Source organism: Chrysochloris asiatica, unplaced genomic scaffold (assembly GCF_000296735.1).
Source record: "Chrysochloris asiatica unplaced genomic scaffold, ChrAsi1.0 scaffold00103, whole genome shotgun sequence".
Taxonomy (NCBI): Eukaryota; Metazoa; Chordata; class Mammalia; order Afrosoricida; family Chrysochloridae; genus Chrysochloris; species Chrysochloris asiatica.
The window spans coordinates 7,749,067-7,766,739 of record NW_006408621.1 but is presented as its reverse complement, the minus strand read 5'-3'; the positions used below and the strand labels follow the sequence as shown (position 1 = coordinate 7,766,739).

Below are 17,673 nucleotides of genomic sequence, written 5' to 3'. Positions count from 1 at the left end.
GTCACTGGAGAAGGATATCCTGTTTGGTAATGTGGAGGGTCAAAGAAAAAGAGTAAAACACCCAGCGAGATGGATTGGTAAAGTGGCAGCATCAATGGGCTCAAGCATGGCAACAATTGTGAGGTTGGCCCAGGATCAGGCAGTGTTTTGTTCTGTTGTACATAGTGTACATAGTGTTGTACATGAGTTGGTATTGACTGGATGGCTCCTAACAATAACAAGTAATTTTCAAAATTCAGAGATAGTAAGTCCCCATATTATCCATCTGTGGCACTGTAGATTAAGCACTGGACTGCAAGATTGGCTTGAACCATAGGGTTGGTGGTTCAAACTCACCAGCTGTTCCTTGGAGACCCTTTATCATAGGATTGCTATGAGTCCCTTTATCATAGGATTGCTATGAGTCAGAACCCACTTGAAGGCTCTTAACATATTTGCAGCACAGATAAATGTTTTTGTTGTTGTTAGGTGCTGTCAAGTCTGTTCTGACTCATAGCAACCCTATGCACAACAGAAGGAAACAGGGCCTGGTCCTGTGTCGGCTTGTGAAAAATAACTCTTAGGGTGGTCTGCCTTCAAGAATGGGGGGATGTGTCCAGGGATAGCTTAACGATAGAAGCTTATGGGAGGGGAAGAAACTTGTTTAGCCAACTAGAAAGTTTAAAATAAGAATACAACTATCAAGGAAATAGGGGAAGCTCAAAGGGAACAGGGAGAGTAACTTTAAATAAGAAAGCTACTATCAAGGAAAAGCAGTCTTGTCTGGGGAAGATTGTTAACTCCATAGTACAAGGAAGGGGGGGGGTAGGGACTTTCTCTATATTGTTGTTGTTGTTGTTAGGTGCCATCAAGTCAGTACAGACCCATAGCGACCTTATGCACAGCAGAACAAAACATTGCCCGATTCTGGGCCAACCTCACTATCGTTTCTACACTTGAGCCCATTGATGCTGCCACTTTGTTAATACATCTCGCTGGGGGGTCTTCCTCTTTTTCTCTGACCCTCCAGATAGGAAGATAAAAATCTTTGGTGCCAAACTGAGTAGTTTGGATTTCTTGAGCGTTTGTCCATAAGCACAAATTAACTCATTGGTGTTCTCATGTAGGGTAAGGCGGTTGGCCCTAGTTCTCCCTCCAGAGACCTATGGGGTAAGGTCCTAGGCAGGGGTTTATGTAGCTTCGCCAGTTGCCAAGAGCGTCCCGAGTATCGACAAGGTTTCTCACAATTCTCACAATTGTTGTTACAGTTGTGTTCATTGTTGCTGCGAGTCAATCCATCTCGTTGGGATGATTTTCCTCTTTTTCAGAGACCCAAAGACCACTCGTGTGTCAGTTTGTAGTACTGTGGTGGCCTGTGAGTTGCTGTGATTCTAAAAGCTATGCCACCAGTATTTTAAATACCAGCCGTTTGAACTGCAAGGTCGGTGGTTCAAGCTCCCAACTGTTCCTCGGAAACCCTGTACAGGGTTGCTATGGGTTGGAACCGACTCAATGGCACTAAACAAGGGTCACCTATGGTGGACCGGTTTCAGATGAGCTTCCAGACGAAGACAGACTAGGACAACGAAGGAGTGACGAACTACTTCTGAATAGTCACTGAAAACCTTATGAATAGCAGATGTCACCTGTGGTGTGTCACCTATGGTGTCAGATATAGTGCCGGAAAATGAGCCCCTCAGGTTGGAAGGCACTCAAAATGTGACTGGGGAAGAGCTGCCTCCTCAAAGTAGGGCTGACAATGATGACGTGAATGAAGTAAAGCCCGTGGGAGAATCCCGTGGAACCTTCATTTGCTGATGGAGCACAACTCAAAAGGAAGAAAAACAGCTGTAAACATCCATTGAAAATCAGAACATGGAATGTAAGGCGGAGGTTCAGAGAAAAAGAGGAAGACCCCCAACGAGATGGATTGGCCAAGTGGCAGCATCGATGGACTCAAGCGTGGCAACAGTAGTGATGTTGGCCCAGGTTCCGGCAGTGTTTTGTTCTGCTGTGCATAAGGTCGCTATGGGTCGGTACCGACTCGATGGCACCTAACAACAACAAAAGGCAAATATCCAAGTACAAATATCCTTTGCATTTGACATCATTTTTCTGACCGGATTGGGCAGAGCTGCAGGTTAAAGATATTTATTTCCTTCTGGGGTCTGTCACAAAAATTTAACCTTGCATTTGAGAAATGCACTTTAGCCGAAAGACTGTAGAATGTTGCAAAGAGAATTATTTGAGATAACGGGGGTGGGGGGGTGGGGAGGAAGGGGGAACCCACAAAAATCTGTCAACTTTATGGAATGAAAAGGAATTGTGTTGTTAATTCCTTTTCATTAAGTCTCAGGCCCACATCTTACTCTAGTTATGCCTAAATTTTCATAACTTTTGTCCCCTGTATTATACTTGGAAGGAGCAACAAATGCCTACTATGTGTTCAATATTTTGTTGACGAAAAATGATGTTGAAACATGTGTATTTCATGTACCACACGTTCATTGAAACGTTTATCTTTTAATTCCATTTATCCACAGACTATTTAACGCGTCCTAGTATATTTTTGACAGCACTTAACAACAACAAGTATATTTTAACTCATTACTAAATTATTCATATCCACTTGGGTTTATACTATAAACGTTTCATTACGACGGAAAAAAACTGGTATTAAGAACTAGAAAGTCTCAAGATTGTTGTTAAGTGCCGTCAAGTCTATTCCGACCCATAGCGACCCTGTATAGGGTTTCCAATGAGTGACTGGTGAGCTTGAACCGGTGACCTTGCGATTCAAACGACTATTGCAGGCTGGTGCATTAACCCACAGCACCACACCAGGTTATTCAAGTGAAAAAGCTTCATTATTTCACTTGCTCCAGCTGTTGGCCCTCAGGGAGGATAGGGAGCATATTCCCCTTAGTTGTAGAAAACAATTTTCAAATAACAAGGTTTTGTTTATTTGGGGATTTCAGGAACATGTGGGGACTCTCCTAGGTTCCCCTTGCTAGAGAATCCCTAACTTCCCCAGCTAGGTTAGCTCTTTGCTGCTAGTGCACCTGGAGACAAGCCCAAGGCTTTCATTTTAAGCCCAAGGTTCCAAAACGGCTAACTTCTACTCGCGTCCGCCGGTCTGCGCATGTTCCGGGGGCCGGGTCGGGGGTCGCGAGGAACTGGCGCCAAAGAGCAGGAAGAGGCGGAGTAGTTTAAACTACGGCGGGAAAAGGCGTCGGGAAGGCTGTTAGTCCTTCCCGCCAGTAACACCTCCCCTCTGCGCCATGCCTGTGGCCGGTTCCGAACCGTCGCTGCAGCCTTCGCCCGCCGCACAGGAGCCCGCGCCGTCGCGGCCCCACAGCGAGCTGCAGTACCTGGGCCAGATCGAGCACATCCTCCGCTGCGGCGTCAGGAAGGAGGACCGCACGGGCACCGGCACCCTGTCTGTGTTTGGCATGCAGGCGCGCTACAACCTGAGAGGTGACTGCGCCCTTGCGCGCCGCGGCGGGGAGGGCTCGGGAGGGGAGCCTTCGCGTTAGGCACCGGACTGCAGCACAGCAGACGCGGGCCCCGTGATGAACTTTTAGTACTGGTAATAACTCTATAATGTCAGCAAGCATCCTTAACCCCATTTTAGAGATTCCGAAACTGAGGCTCAGCTTTGATGCATGATTTGCGTTGGGTCACTCAGATGGGCGTGACAGCTGGGAGGGAAAACCAGGTCTTCCAAGGCCTGCGCTTTGAATCACCTCATTATGCTGTCTCCCTGAGAGATGTTTGGTTAATGATCGCCCCCATCCATTCTAGCAGCTGGAAAGACCTGCCCAGGCTTGTCCGTGGAGCTAACTCCTCCTCCCTGCCTTCTGTTTGCCGCCGGGACTACAAGTTCTTTGTGGGCGGGGCGACGGCAGGGGTCGGGGGCGCGCTTGTGTAGTTAATGGGCTTTCTAGTTCCTGACAGTTTCCTGTCCAGTTTCCACAAACCAGTTTTCCTGAAACGAATGTCTTTAGAGTTCAAAAAGAGTTTTTATTCATCCTTAGAAGAGGTGTTTCTAGGTTGTTATTAGTGTCCTGCTTAAAAAGCTTACCACACTTGGGGTCAGGCTTTCCATGGACAAAAGGGGCGGGCAGGGAGGCGCTCAGGACAGTGGGTAAGAGAGAGCACCCATTTCGTTTAAAAACTATCTACTCAGATATTTTAAGAAAGGGTGTAACTTCGGATTTCTATAATGTAACCAGATCTACGTAGGGTTTTCACAGCCTTTCGGAAGCGGATCCTTAAGCATTTAGGGTAGATATGAACCGCCAACCTTTAGATAATAGAGCTTAACGGTTTGCGCCACCCAAGGACTCCTATACCCATTCTCCCAAGCCCACTGCCAGGGAATCAGTTCTAAGTCATAGCGACCCTGTACAGAGTTTGCTTTACGGAAGTAGACAGCCTCATCTTTCTTCCGAAGAACAGCTGTGGGTTTGAAGGCCACTCCTATCTTTCAGTTAATAGCCCAAGGGCTAACCCACAGTGCCCCCGGGGTTGCTTACACCTACTCTGTTGTTAAGTGCGCTCAAGTCGGTTCTGACTCATGGCGACCCTGTATAGGGTTTCCGAGGAGTGGCTGGTGGACCTTGCCGTTAGCAGTCCAATGCTTATCTTACAAGTGCCACACCAGGACACCCATTCTGTTGTTAAGTGCTGTCCAGTCCATTCGGACTCAGCGACTCTGTCTGTATAAGGTTTCTGAGGAGCAACTGGTGGGTTTGAACTGCTGATCTTGTGGTTAGCAATCCAGTACTTATCCTACAATGCCCATATCAGGACTCTAACAACACCCATTCTAGAAATACGGCTGCTGGGCCTGGGACAGACTGGGGAGTTCTGCCCTAGGGGAGAGATTCACCTTCCTGCACACCTCCAAATGAGGTGGCCTCCAGAGAGCCACAGACCTGCTTTTTAACCCAGCTCCTCTGTTTAGACTGCAAGTTCAGTGGGCAGGTTACTGAACCGCACTGGTCTTCAGCTTTATCGGATGTTCCAAGTGAAAGAAACAATGCTCAATACAGCAATATTGGTTAAAGTAGGTGCCCTGTGTTTCAGGAATATCAGCTGATAATGTGGGTTGAGTCTGTGCTGCATATAGAGATGAATTTTTACATTTTACTTTCTTTTATCATTTGATGCCTCCCTTCTCACACTGCCATCTGTGGCAAACTTCCTGATTGCCTGTAAAATGCTGATTGTAATAGTACCTCCTGGTAGTTTATAGGATTAAATAGGATCATGCTTAGAAAGTGTGTAACTATTTTTAGTACATATAAACAGATTACTTTGCCTTTGAGTCCCTGAGTGGAGCAAAAGATTAAGTATTTAGCTACTAACTGAATGTGAAAGTTTGAAACAAAGACCTTCTGAAGGATCTGTAATTGAAAAATACAGCTTCGGTAATAATGCTAGATAACATATGATAGAATTTTGTGATACCAATGACTTATTTGTTGTAAATACCTTTTTTCAACAATATAAAAGGCGTCTATACATGTAAACCTCACCAGGTGGAATCAAATTAATTAATCTTTGGGAAGAGACCATGGAGAAGCTTGGTATCATTAGCCAAAACAAAGTCAGGGGCAGATTGTAGAACAGACCATCAATTGCTCAGATGCAAATTCAGGCTGAAGCTGAAGAAAATTAAAACAAGTCCATGAGAGCCAAAATAACGACCTTGAGTATTTGTTAAGTGCCTTTGAGTCAGTTCTGATTCATAGCTACCTTATAGGGTTTACGAGGAACAGCTGGTGAATTTGAACTGAGTAGTTTGAAATCAAGAAAGGTGCCCACCAGGGTTATATCTTCACCATATTTATTCAGTCTGTATGCTGAGTAAGTAATCTGTAAAGATGGATTAAATGAAGAAGAACGTGACATCAGGATTGGAGGAAACTCATTAATAACTTGAAATACACAGATGACACAGGGTTGCTTGCTGGAAGCCAAGAGGACTTAAGTATTTGCTGGTGAAGGTGTACGGGTTACACCTCAATGTAAAGAAAATTAAAATCCGCACAACTGAACCTATACTAAACATCATGATAAACAGAGAAAAGATACTGATGTTGTCAGAGACTTCATTTTGTTTGGATTCATAATCAACACTCATGGAAGCAGAAGTCAAGAAATCAAAACTACATATTGCATTAGGTAAATATGCTGCAAAACACCGCTTAAAGAGTTGAAGAGCAAAGATGTCAGTTGGAACATTGCTTTAGTATACCAAGGTGTAGTGTACCTTGATAAATCTTGGTGAAGGACTTTATTAACAACCTGCAATATGCACATGATACAACCTTGCTTGCTGAAAGCAAAGAGGATTTAAAATACTGATGAGTATCAGAGACCACAGCCTTCAGTATGGGTTGAATCTCAATGTAAAGAAAACAAAAATTCTCACCATTATACCAGTAAACAAGATGTCAAAAGACTTCATTTTGCTTGGATCAACCATCAACACGCATGAAAGCAGCAGTCAAGAAATCAAATGATGTATTGCTATTGGGCAAATCTGCACAAAACCTCTTTAAAGTGTTGAACAAAGATGTTAACTTGAGGACTAAGGTGTACCTGACCCAAGCCGTGGTATTTTCGATAACCTCATATTCATGTCAAAGTTGGATAGTGAATAAGAAAGTCCATAGAAAAATTGATGCATTTGAGTTATGGTGTTAGAGGAGAATATTGAAAGTACCATGGACTGCCAAAAGAATAAATAGATCTGTGTGGAAAGAAGTACAGCCAGAGTGTTCCTTGGAAACTATAGGTCTCACATACTTTGGACCTATTAGGAGGGACCAATCACTGGAGAAGAATGTCATGTTTGGTAAAGTGGAGAGTGGGAGAAGAAAAGGAAGACCCCCAGCAAGATGGTTTGGCAAAGTAGCAGCAGTAATGGGCTCAGGTGTAGCAACAATTGTAAGTTTGGCACAGGACCAGGCAGTGTTTTGTTCTGTTGTGCATTGGGTTGCTTGAGTTGGTGCCGTCTTGATGGTACCTAACAACAACAAAGTAGAGGGTCAATTAAAAAAAGAGGTAGATCTCCCCCAAGGAGATGGATTGACTGTGACAGCAACAGTGACAACCAACATAACAATTGTGAGGATGATGCAAAACCAGTGTTTCATTTTGTTGTGCATAGTGTTTTTAGGAGTTGGAACCCACTCAGTGGCACCTAACCAACAGCTAACTTAAAAATGGTCGACGTGAGTTTACTGAGAAGCACCCTGACAGAAAGGCCTGGTAATGTACATCCAACAATCCCAGGAATTGTCGAGTCTGTGGAGCCCAGTTCTAGTCTGACACACATGAGGATACCCTGAGGTGTAGAACTGATTGATGACAACAGGTTTAACATGCTTTGTTGTTAAGTGGCATCAAGTCGGTTTTGACCCATAGTCACTCTATTTAGGATTTTCAAGGAGTGAATGGTGAACTTGAACCACCAACCTTGTGGTCCAAACAGATTTTGCAGTCTAGTGCATTAACCCACAGCACCACAAATACTTCAAAGTTATTCTTCATTTTTCTACTGTACTGCAATGCTGGTTTGAACCACAAGACCAGTGGTTCAAGCTAACCAGCTCCTGCTTGGAAACTCTATACAGGGTCACTATGAGTCAGAACTGACTCAGTGGCTCTTAATAACAAATATCCTAGTTCTGAGAAAGTTTTCTCTTGCAGAATAAATACGGAATTGGTGTTGAGAGCCATCAGCATTGTCTTGGAGCACATTTTGAGTTATCTTTATGCCTCTTCCACAGGGTCCAATGCTAACTAGGTAGTCAGGAATCTTATCCTTTTCCCATAGGACAACAGTTCAAACCCACCAGCAGCTCCTTAGAAATCTCATACAGGGTCGCTATGAGTTTGAACTGACATATGGTGGCACTTAACAACAACATTCCTGCTCTAGCCTCCCCCTCCTCCCTCACACACACACACATTTTGTAGGATTCCTGTGGGCATCCCAGGAGCTATCTAGGTCTGAGTTATGCCCCTAACTTGCTCCTGCTCAGGAGCCCAACCCATTCAGGTGGCTCTGTGGGCACTCCAGATCTTACCTCTAGGGGCAGTTTTCTTCCACTGAGAAAGCTGGAGGGTGTGTCCTGTTTCTCATCTCCACCCTATATGACAAATTGTTTTTCAGATGAGTTTCCTCTGCTGACAACCAAGCGTGTGTTCTGGAAAGGTGTTTTGGAAGAGTTGCTGTGGTTTATCAAGGTAAGAACGTCTTTCTGTTGGAAGTCGGTTCTCAGCACAACTGCCATCTAGATCCTTTTACAAATCAAATCATGTCATTCCTCAGCCTGTGTGGTTTCATCAGCGGCTCCTATTTCACTAGTAAGAGCCAACGTCCTTGTAAGGGCTTCTTAGGACCCAGTTACACACCTTGGGCTGCTGCTGCTCTTCTGTTTACTCAATTGCCCCTACTGGCTGCTTGCTAATCTTTGAGCACGCTTTGTGACTCTCACCATTAAGTCTCTCTCTGCACAGTGACCTTGCTCAGACCTCTCAACCTAAGACTGAATTTTTGCCCTAGCACCGTCTTCTGTTGCATTTTTTCTACAACCTGTCACATCATCTGATGTATATGTAACGTGTGCCTTCTTCCTTTTAGTGGGGAAGGCAGACAATAAAGAGGTAAAATTATTGCAAACTCCATGAGAGCAGAAATCTTTTTCTCTTGATCATTGCTGTATCACCAGGGCCTAGACCACTGATTATAGATGCCAACCATGTTCTCATGTTCATATATACTAGAAGGGCTTCAGTAACAAGCCATATCTCTTCCAAAGAATCAAATAGGTACCTTTGGCAAGGGCGGGAATTCTGTGATAGTGAGTAGTAGCCCAGCCCCGCTTGCATCCTGATTCAGAACCAGAAATACTGTGGCCCATGCTGGTAGGAGGGGACATAAAAGACAGCTCAGTTCTGGCCATGCAGGAAGCTGAGGTTCCCTCCTTGCAGTGCAGCAAGTTTCTGTTTATGTGTGGCCTTTTTGGCCCTGGGTGTGTAATTGTGATTTACTAGGCCACGATCTTGCAAAGAGTTTGGACACTTTACTATGGAAATAAAGTATGTAAAACCCATGCAGTCATTGAACAAATTACTATGCAAAGAGTACGTGTAAAATATCTCTGGGGGATTAACTGGTTGCTATGCAAATCTGCTGCACAGCAACTTTTTAAAGTGTTGAAGAGCCAAGATGTCAGCTTGAGGACTAAGGTGCGCCTGACCCAAGCCATGGTATTTTCAATAACCTCATACGGATGCGAAAGCTAGACAGTGAATAAGGAAGACCGTAGAAGAATTGATACCTTTGAATTATGGTGTTGGAGGAGAATCCTAAAAGTGCCATGGACTGCCAAAAGAACCAATAGATCTGTTTTAGAAGAAGTGCAGCCAGAGTGCTCCTTGGAGGCCAAGGTGGCCAAACTCCATCTCTCATATTTTGGACATATTGTTAGGAGGACCAGTCGCTGGAGAAGGATATCATGTTTGGTAAGGTGGAGGGTCAGAGAAAAAGAGGAAGACCCCCAACGAGATGGATGGGCCAGGTGGCAGCATCGATGGACTCAAGTGTGGCAACAGTAGTGAGGTTGGCCCAGAATCAGACATTGTTTCGTTCTGCTGTGCATAAGGTAGCTATGAATCGGTGCTGACTCAATGGCACCTAACAACAACAACAACAACATGCAAATGAGGTGACTGGCCTACTGAAGGGATTGGCCAGTTTGATCAAGATAGGAGGAGTAGGCTTATTAAAGGACTAATCCCACAGAGGTCAATGTGAACTCACTACCACCAAAAGAGCTGGGTGTGGAGTATGTTCTTTGGACCTGGGTGCGCTGTACTGAAAACCATGTAGCCTCAGGGAAAGAGAGAGCTGTAATGTTGAAGTTGACACAAGAAGGTGAGAGACAGTGTGACATTAGCACAAGCAGCAGCAGAAACCGGGAGACTGGCACAGAAGCTGCAGTGGGCTTCTCAGCCCACAGAACAACATTGCTGAGCTTTTTCTGGCAGAAGTCTTGGAGACTTGCTGCCAGAATGGGTTGCCTGGAGTTGAAGAGCTATTACACTTGCCGGAGATCAGCCAGCCTGGCCAAGAAGTGTTGCCTACCTACGGGCAGCACTGAGAAGCATAGCCTGCCAGTGGGCATGGCTGAGAAGGTGCTGAGAACTGTCTTGGATGGAAAGCTGTCCTGAGTGATGAACTGATCCTGCCCTACATTTGTTACTGTTAATCCAAGTTGAATCTGATCCTGAATTACAGCCTGTTAACTTCTGTAATAAACCATATAATTGTGAGTATTGTCTGTGAGTTCTTTGTGGCCATTGCAGAAAAATAGATTGCCATGGGAGGCAAAGATTATTGTCAGAATTGATAAGTTTTCCTAGTAGATCAATGTCTCACCTGTGCTTCATAGAACCAGTTTTGGGCTGATAAGCTGATGGTGATTCTCCTTCCTCCCACCTTATGAAGTTAACGGACTTCTCACTTCTGACATTTCACTCCTACAGAGTTCTAGGCGTTGCTCACATGGCCTTGGACCAAACCAGAACTGACACCGCATATCCCATTTTAGAAAGGGTTTAGATTTGGTCTACTCCAGCCTTCCATGTTTCAGGGAGGAGGGACAGGGCTTAGTTTGTCCTATGTTGGCTGATCTCTACTGGCAGCGAGCCGCTACTTCTAAATGCATCATTGGAAGTCTAAGGCAAGCACATTCTTAAATGAGAATTCCATCTGAGTGTCTGGGAAGGGTAAGCTTTGATAGCAGTGTATGAAAGAGTGAAAAGTGATTTGAAGGAGGCAAAAAAAAAAAAAAAATGGGACAGGCTTAGCAGTAGAAAGGGAAGAAAGCTAGATGCTCAGAAGTACAGTGCATTCACCTGTTTTAACATAAAGCTTGAATTCAGGATTCTGAAATCTTAGCAGGAGGAGAGGGACATCTTGTAAATTCACCTCTGGTAGAGCTATTCCCACTGGTGGCTGAATACAATGCAGGAATCCAAATGTAACTGCTTTTCTGGGAGGGAGCTGCAGACAAGATGAAGAAACAAAGGCTATGTAGGACTATCTAGTGTAAACTGGTCAAGGGAGTATTTCTAAGACTAGCTAATTACTGAGCTGTTAGCTTGGACCTCTGGTGGGCCACTGTAAGAGCAGCACTGGCCTGCAAACCACAAGGTTTGGTTAACATGTAACTAACTCAACTGTAATGTGATGGCTGGACTTCTGGTGTGGCCCTGTGGGTCAGCACTGGACTGCAAATCACATGGTTGGCTGTTCAAACCCACCAGCCACTCCTTGGAAATCCTATACAGGATTGCTATGAGTTGGAATGGATTTGATGGCACTTAACTACAATAACTACAATAACTACGTATTGCACTGGGCAAATCTGCTGCACAGGAACTTTTTAAAGTGTTGAAGAGCAGAGATGTCAGCTTGAGGACTAGGGTGCGCCTGACCCAGGCCATTGTGTTTTCAATAGCCTCATATGGATACGAAAGCTGGACAGTGAATAAGGAGGATCGTAGAAGAATTGATGCCTTTGAGTTGTGGTGTCGGAGGAGAATACTGAAAGTGCCATGGACTGCCAAAAGAACCAATGGATCTGTTTTGGAAGAAGTGCAGCCAGAGTGCTCCTTGGAGGCCAGGATGGCTAAGCTTCGTCTCTCCTACTTTGGACATATTGTCCGGAGGAAACAATCGTTGGAGAAGGATGTCATGCTGGGTAGGGTGGAGGGTCAGAGAAGAAGAGGAAGACCCCCAACAAGATGGATCAGCCAGGTGGCATCATTGATGGATTCAGGTGTGGCGGCGGTAGTGAGGTTGGCCCAGGATCGAACATTGTTTCGTTCTGCTGTGCATGGGGTTGCTATGAGTCAGTTCCGACTCGATGGCACCTGACAACAACAACAACTACAATAAGCATTTTGCTGATATTTTCTAATCAGAATAATCATATGTGGTAAATACTACTAAAGTTCTCTTTATAGATGAAGATAGTGAGGCTACAGGGATAGGGAGCTATCAGGAGAAGGCAGGTAGAAAGGCCTGGCACAGCCCAGGTGTACACGGCACCACAGCCTAGCTAGTGACCTTTATAGCACATTATGCCCAAGTCTATCCATGACCGGGCTGATGGTGAGAGGATGCACGATCAGGAACAGTTTGGGATGTAATGGGCCAAGTCTAAAGGGATGAAATAGAGAAATAAATACAAGGCTTTATACTTGGCAAAAAGCACCATTAAGTATGTAAGTGTAGGTTGGAGGTAAGATTAATTTTATAGTGGCATATATAAGAAAGGAGCTCTGGTAGCGTAGTGGTTACAAATCGGGCTGCTAACCTCATACATAGTCAGCAGTTTGGAACTACCAGCTATTCTGTGGGAGAAAGATGAGGCTTTCTCCTCCTGTAAAGATTTACAGCCTCAGTAAACCCTGTATAGGATTGCTATGAGTCGGAACCAACTCCACGGTACCAAACAACAACAAACAATATAAAAATGCATTAGGGTCCACATTTACTTCCATGTGACTGATAATATTTGCCAGAAGAATTACTATTGAGTATTCTGATGACTAAAAGCTTGCTATATACTAGGTATAAGATACACTGAACAAACTGCTCTTGAAGCATTAAATTCCTCTTGTGTTGTGAAGTGCCGTTGAGTTGGTTCTGACCCATAGTGACCCTGTATAGGGTTTCCGAGGAGCAGCTGGTGAGCTTGAACTGCCGACCTTGTAGTTCAAACAACTTTGCAGTCTGGAGTATTAACCCACAGTGTCAATCCAGGACTCCAAATTCCTCTTAGAGTATCATTTTTAGAAATAGAGCACATTTAGTTAAGAAACAGAACTGTCAGCTGAGGTGGGAATGATGAAAAGATATGGAGGTGTTTGGTGTAGAAAACACCTAGTTGAGGGGAATAGAATAAAGGAAAATAGAAAAAGGGTGGTTCCAAAGCAGAGGTCACACTGTACCATTGGTCTTTGAGTATGGGCTAAAACCAGCCTGCTTAAAGAAGAGGTGCCACCTTCCTCATTCAGTGTTTTGAGCACATGATAGTGCCCACTGGAAAGGCTGTGTGTGTGTGTGGGGGGTGACTCTTGGAATCACCAGCACAGTTGACCCAGAACTCACTTAACTTGCCTGCTGCCCTCCATCTCCCATCTCTTCCAGGGATCCACCAATGCGAAAGAACTGTCTGCCAAGGGAGTAAAGATCTGGGATGCCAATGGGTCTCGAGACTTTTTGGACAGCCTGGGATTCACCACCCGAGAAGAAGGAGATTTGGGCCCAGTTTATGGCTTTCAGTGGAGGCATTTTGGGGCAGAATATAAAGAGATGCATTCAGGTGAGGAAAGAGACACACCTCAGATTGCCCTGAGAACCCTTACAGCATGTGTTTGCTTAGTTGATTGAAAGAAGCGTGAGGGATAATAATAACTTGGTGTGTGGAGAGCTGACTGACATGTAACTCGGACCTTGTGAAGGATGTCCAGGAACCGCAACTAAGCCCTGTGAAGTCAGACCACACTCGCTGACTGCCATTTATTGAGAGTGCTTACTGGGCACATGACACTTCAGCTCTCTTCTCTCATTGTCAGAGTGCTGTGGTTGGTAGCCAGGTGCAGGATGAGGAGGAAGGAATCTCAGGATTGCCTGTGGCTGCTCTGTTCTGTTTTCACACTGACCCAGCCAGCACACATAGGTGGTACTGAGGTGGGGGCACTGCTCCCTGACTGCCACCTTCCTGCTCTGCTGGGGTAGAAGGAAAAAGGAAACCTGTCACTCCTGACAGCCTCCTTCCCCTGGCACTGTTGGTGGCATCACTTGCTGAGTGTCACAGAGCCCTGCCCTGGTCTTCTCCTTAGGAGAAAGCAGGTGCCTGCCTTAGTGTATTGGGGAGAGGGAGACAAGACGCAATCATACTGGCTGGGTGGTAAATTATGAGTCCCAGCTAAAGGGGACAATAATAGCTCACTTCCAACCAGCTCAAATTTGAGCAGTTAGAATACTTTCTTTAATAAAAGCCATTTTATATACAATCATAAGATTTTTTTTTTAATGTTGGTAACTCTTCAGGCAGCTTAAAAATGGTGTAGGCCAAACCATTTCTTCGGGTAAATGGCCTGTAGGTTGGTTGCTCATGTACAGCCCCTCTGTCCTAGGACATCTTGAGGATTCGAGGCCACTCCACTGGCTTGTTGGTGCCCTAAACCCTGTTAGTGTTCAATAAGCATTGTTGTTTAAGGGACCATATTAAAATTATGTTCTTTAGGACTGTATGAATGCAAAGCTATTGGATCTCAATAAGGAAGTTGTTTTGTAAGTTTTTTTTTTTTTTAATTTTTCTTTTGAAATAATGATGCATTCATGAGAAGTTGCCAGGAAAGTTTGTACAGAGAGGTCCCCTGTACCCGGCACAAACTGACAGTGGTGCAATCCCGAGCGCATACCAGCTTCGTCAGTGTTACATACGGCCTGTTAGCACAGTGTCAGTTTGTGTGACCACCACAAGATACAGAAGGATTCTGTCGTAGCTCATCTTTTTTTGTTATTGTAATCTTTGATAATTACCTTTTTTGACATTTCCTCCAAAAAGGTTAAGAACTACTGGACTAAGACGGCCTGACACAGATGAGTGGAAGTTTAACCAGATGTACTTCCCTTAGCAAAGTCATTTCTCAGCTTTAAGATCCATTTCAGAAGGAAGGCAAAGGATCAGAAATGAGGAAAAAAGTATAAGATGGTACAATCTGTACCGAGATTTCCTGATAATTACAAGTCAAGAGTGTTTAGCTGCTAAATTGACATTTTAGCCTGAAATGTTGGAAAGATAGTATCTAGGTTACAAGAAGGAACCCCAGCACTCTGCTTGTTGGAGTGTATAGAATGAAAATGATACATTCTGTTTTAGAGCCAATAGTTGCTGTGGGACATGGGTGTATAGTAGATTGTGTCAGTGAAGTATGACAAGTATTCCTGTGGGGAATACTGAAAAAAAAAACAAACTAGGATTGTTTAGATTGGAGAAAGTCAGGAATATGGAGATGAGAATTTTGGAAGAAGTAACACTCTTAACAGACCAGATATTTAAGGAGTTGTGTAGAGAAGAAAATCCATTTTGTTATGGCATTAGAGGACAAACTGTCCTGCTTAGGCAGGGACTTGAACTCAACATCACCTGTAAATGAGAAATGGTCATGGGACTATAATAAACCACCTCTGGAGCCCATCGCATGAGATGCTGTGATTAATGTGTGTGTACATGTTCTCTCTGACAACTCTACAGATTATTCAGGTCAAGGAGTGGACCAGCTGCAAAAGGTTATTGACACAATCAAAACCAACCCTGACGACAGAAGAATCATAATGTGTGCTTGGAACCCAAAAGGTAAAAGCAGCACAGTCATCTTCTTTTGTACTAAGCTTGCTGTTAGAGGAAAGAAGCAGTACTGTACTGTGCTAAGGCGCCCGGCAGCGGCAGAACCTCATGGCACTTGACCTTGGGCAAGTCACACTTGGCCCATTTTCATCTTCAGATGGCTGAGCTGGATCCAGATCATATTAATTTGTATATTTATACTAATTCCTACTCCTAAAGGGATTTTAATTGCCTGTAAGAACACACATAACATTTTTAACATTTGAAATTATGGCAGATGACACGTTAGATCACTTCTACCTCACAGTTACACTTGTTTTTGATAATACTTTATTGAGTGAAAATTTACACAGTAAATTCAGTTCCCATTTGACAATTTGTTAACACGTTCAGTGACATTAAATTTTTCACAGTGTGTCAACATTCTCTTTAATTGCATTTTGATTGTTCCACTTCCAGTACTCTTTCTCTACCCCCTTATCATCTTTGCTGTAGCATTATTGTTTACCTTTTGGTCTCATATAGATGGTTTTTAATGGGATGTTGAATTTTTACCAAGGCATAATTAATACCAGTATGGAACATTTACGTCTATAATACAGACTTTGAATATAAGAGAACATGCCTGAGATGCCACATGAATTAATGCCTCCTAGTGGCATAGCGGATTACATATTGGGCTGCTAACTGCAAGGTCAGAGGTTTGAATCAACCAACCACTCCATAGGAGTAAGTTGAGGCTTTCTGCTCCCATAAAAATGTACAGCCTCAGAAACCCTATACAGTGTTACTATGAGTCAGAACTGACTCACCAGCACACCACCACCACAGTTTTAGTTTGGAAGCGCAGTGACTACGTACGATAAGCACTGAACTGCGAACCACAAGGTTAGCAGTTCAAGCTGATCATCAGCTCCACTGGAGAAGGATGAGGCTTTCTGCTCCTGCAGTCCTTGGAAGACCTTTACAGGGTTACTATGAGTCAGAACCAAACAGTAACAGCATATTTGTAGTTTGGGGCCATGAAGGTGGTACAGATAATTTCTATTTGGAACTATTTTTTTTATATGCAGTTGAATTGATTCCTACTCATAGCCACTAATAATCACCCAAAAGTTCTCAGTTTCTAGACAGGTTTCCATCAGCTGTGTGCCACCCCTGGGGTCCATGTTGTCTGCTTTTGACGTGAGGGAAAGGTGTGGTTCAGAGGTTGCTTCAGCTCAATGGCTCCTTCATTGTCTCCACCAGGAGTTGGCTGGTCTCACTGCTTGGTTTTGCCTATGTTTGTGATGCCCTTTATAACTCCCACTTCTCCTTGTTTTCATTTGTGCTGGTTCTGAAGACCTTCCACAGATGGCGCTGCCTCCCTGCCATGCCCTTTGCCAGTTCTATGTGGTAAATGGTGAGCTGTCCTGTTAGCTGTACCAGAGGTCAGGAGACATGGGCCTGGGGGTGCCTTTCAACATTGCCAGCTACGCCCTGCTCACCTACATGATCGCCCATATCACAGGACTGAAGGTGGGCTGCTCTGGGGGCTAAAACAAAAACTGTTACAAATGGTGGAAAAACTAATTGCAGAGAATTAATTCCAAAAGTTGATACAGTCAATCCTCATTAGTCACCAAGTCAGTATTTGCCAGTTTGTGTATTTGTTGGATTTTATTTGTAACTCCACAGTTAATACTCACTTTTTCAGTCAATTGTGGGCATATGCAGAGCAACGAGAAAGTAGAGTCACCCAGTGCCCATGTTTTCAGCTGATCTCAAGATGATGATCTGCCTTCTTGCTTTAGCTCTCACGCTGTAAGCAAGTACCCTTTTTTTTTGGGTCTCTGTTGTTAGGTGTCATCAGGTTGATTCCTGTGCAATGATACTATGCAAAACAGAACCAAACACTAACTAGTCCTATATCGTTTTCACATTTGTTAACATTTTAGCCCATTGTTGCTGCCACTGTGTCAGCCCATCTCCTTGGGTGTTGTCCTCTTTTTTTGAATGACCCTCCAGTTTATCAAACATAATCTTCTCCAGGGACAAAGGAGATTGTCCCTCCTGACAACAGGTCCAAAATACAAAGTTCTACTACTAAAGAACATTCTGGCTATACTTCCAAGACAGATTTCTTTGTTTTTATGGTAGTCCGTGGCACTTAAATATTCTTTGCCAGTACTGTAATTCAAATGCATTGATTCTTCTGTGGTCTTCCTTATTCATTGTCCAATTTACATATGCATATGAAGCG

At 44.1% G+C, this 17,673-nt stretch overlaps 1 protein-coding gene across 1 annotated transcript; it reads left to right on the top strand.

The window, feature by feature from the left end:
- Window positions 1-3,260: 3,260 nt before the first annotated feature.
- On the top strand, window positions 3,261-16,970 carry TYMS (thymidylate synthetase). Its single transcript, XM_006878195.1, is given in 5 exon segments — window positions 3,261-3,456; window positions 8,171-8,244; window positions 13,223-13,397; window positions 15,339-15,440; window positions 16,774-16,970. Coding segments are annotated over 5 exon segments (744 nt in total).
- The last annotated feature ends 703 nt before the right edge of the window (window positions 16,971-17,673 follow it).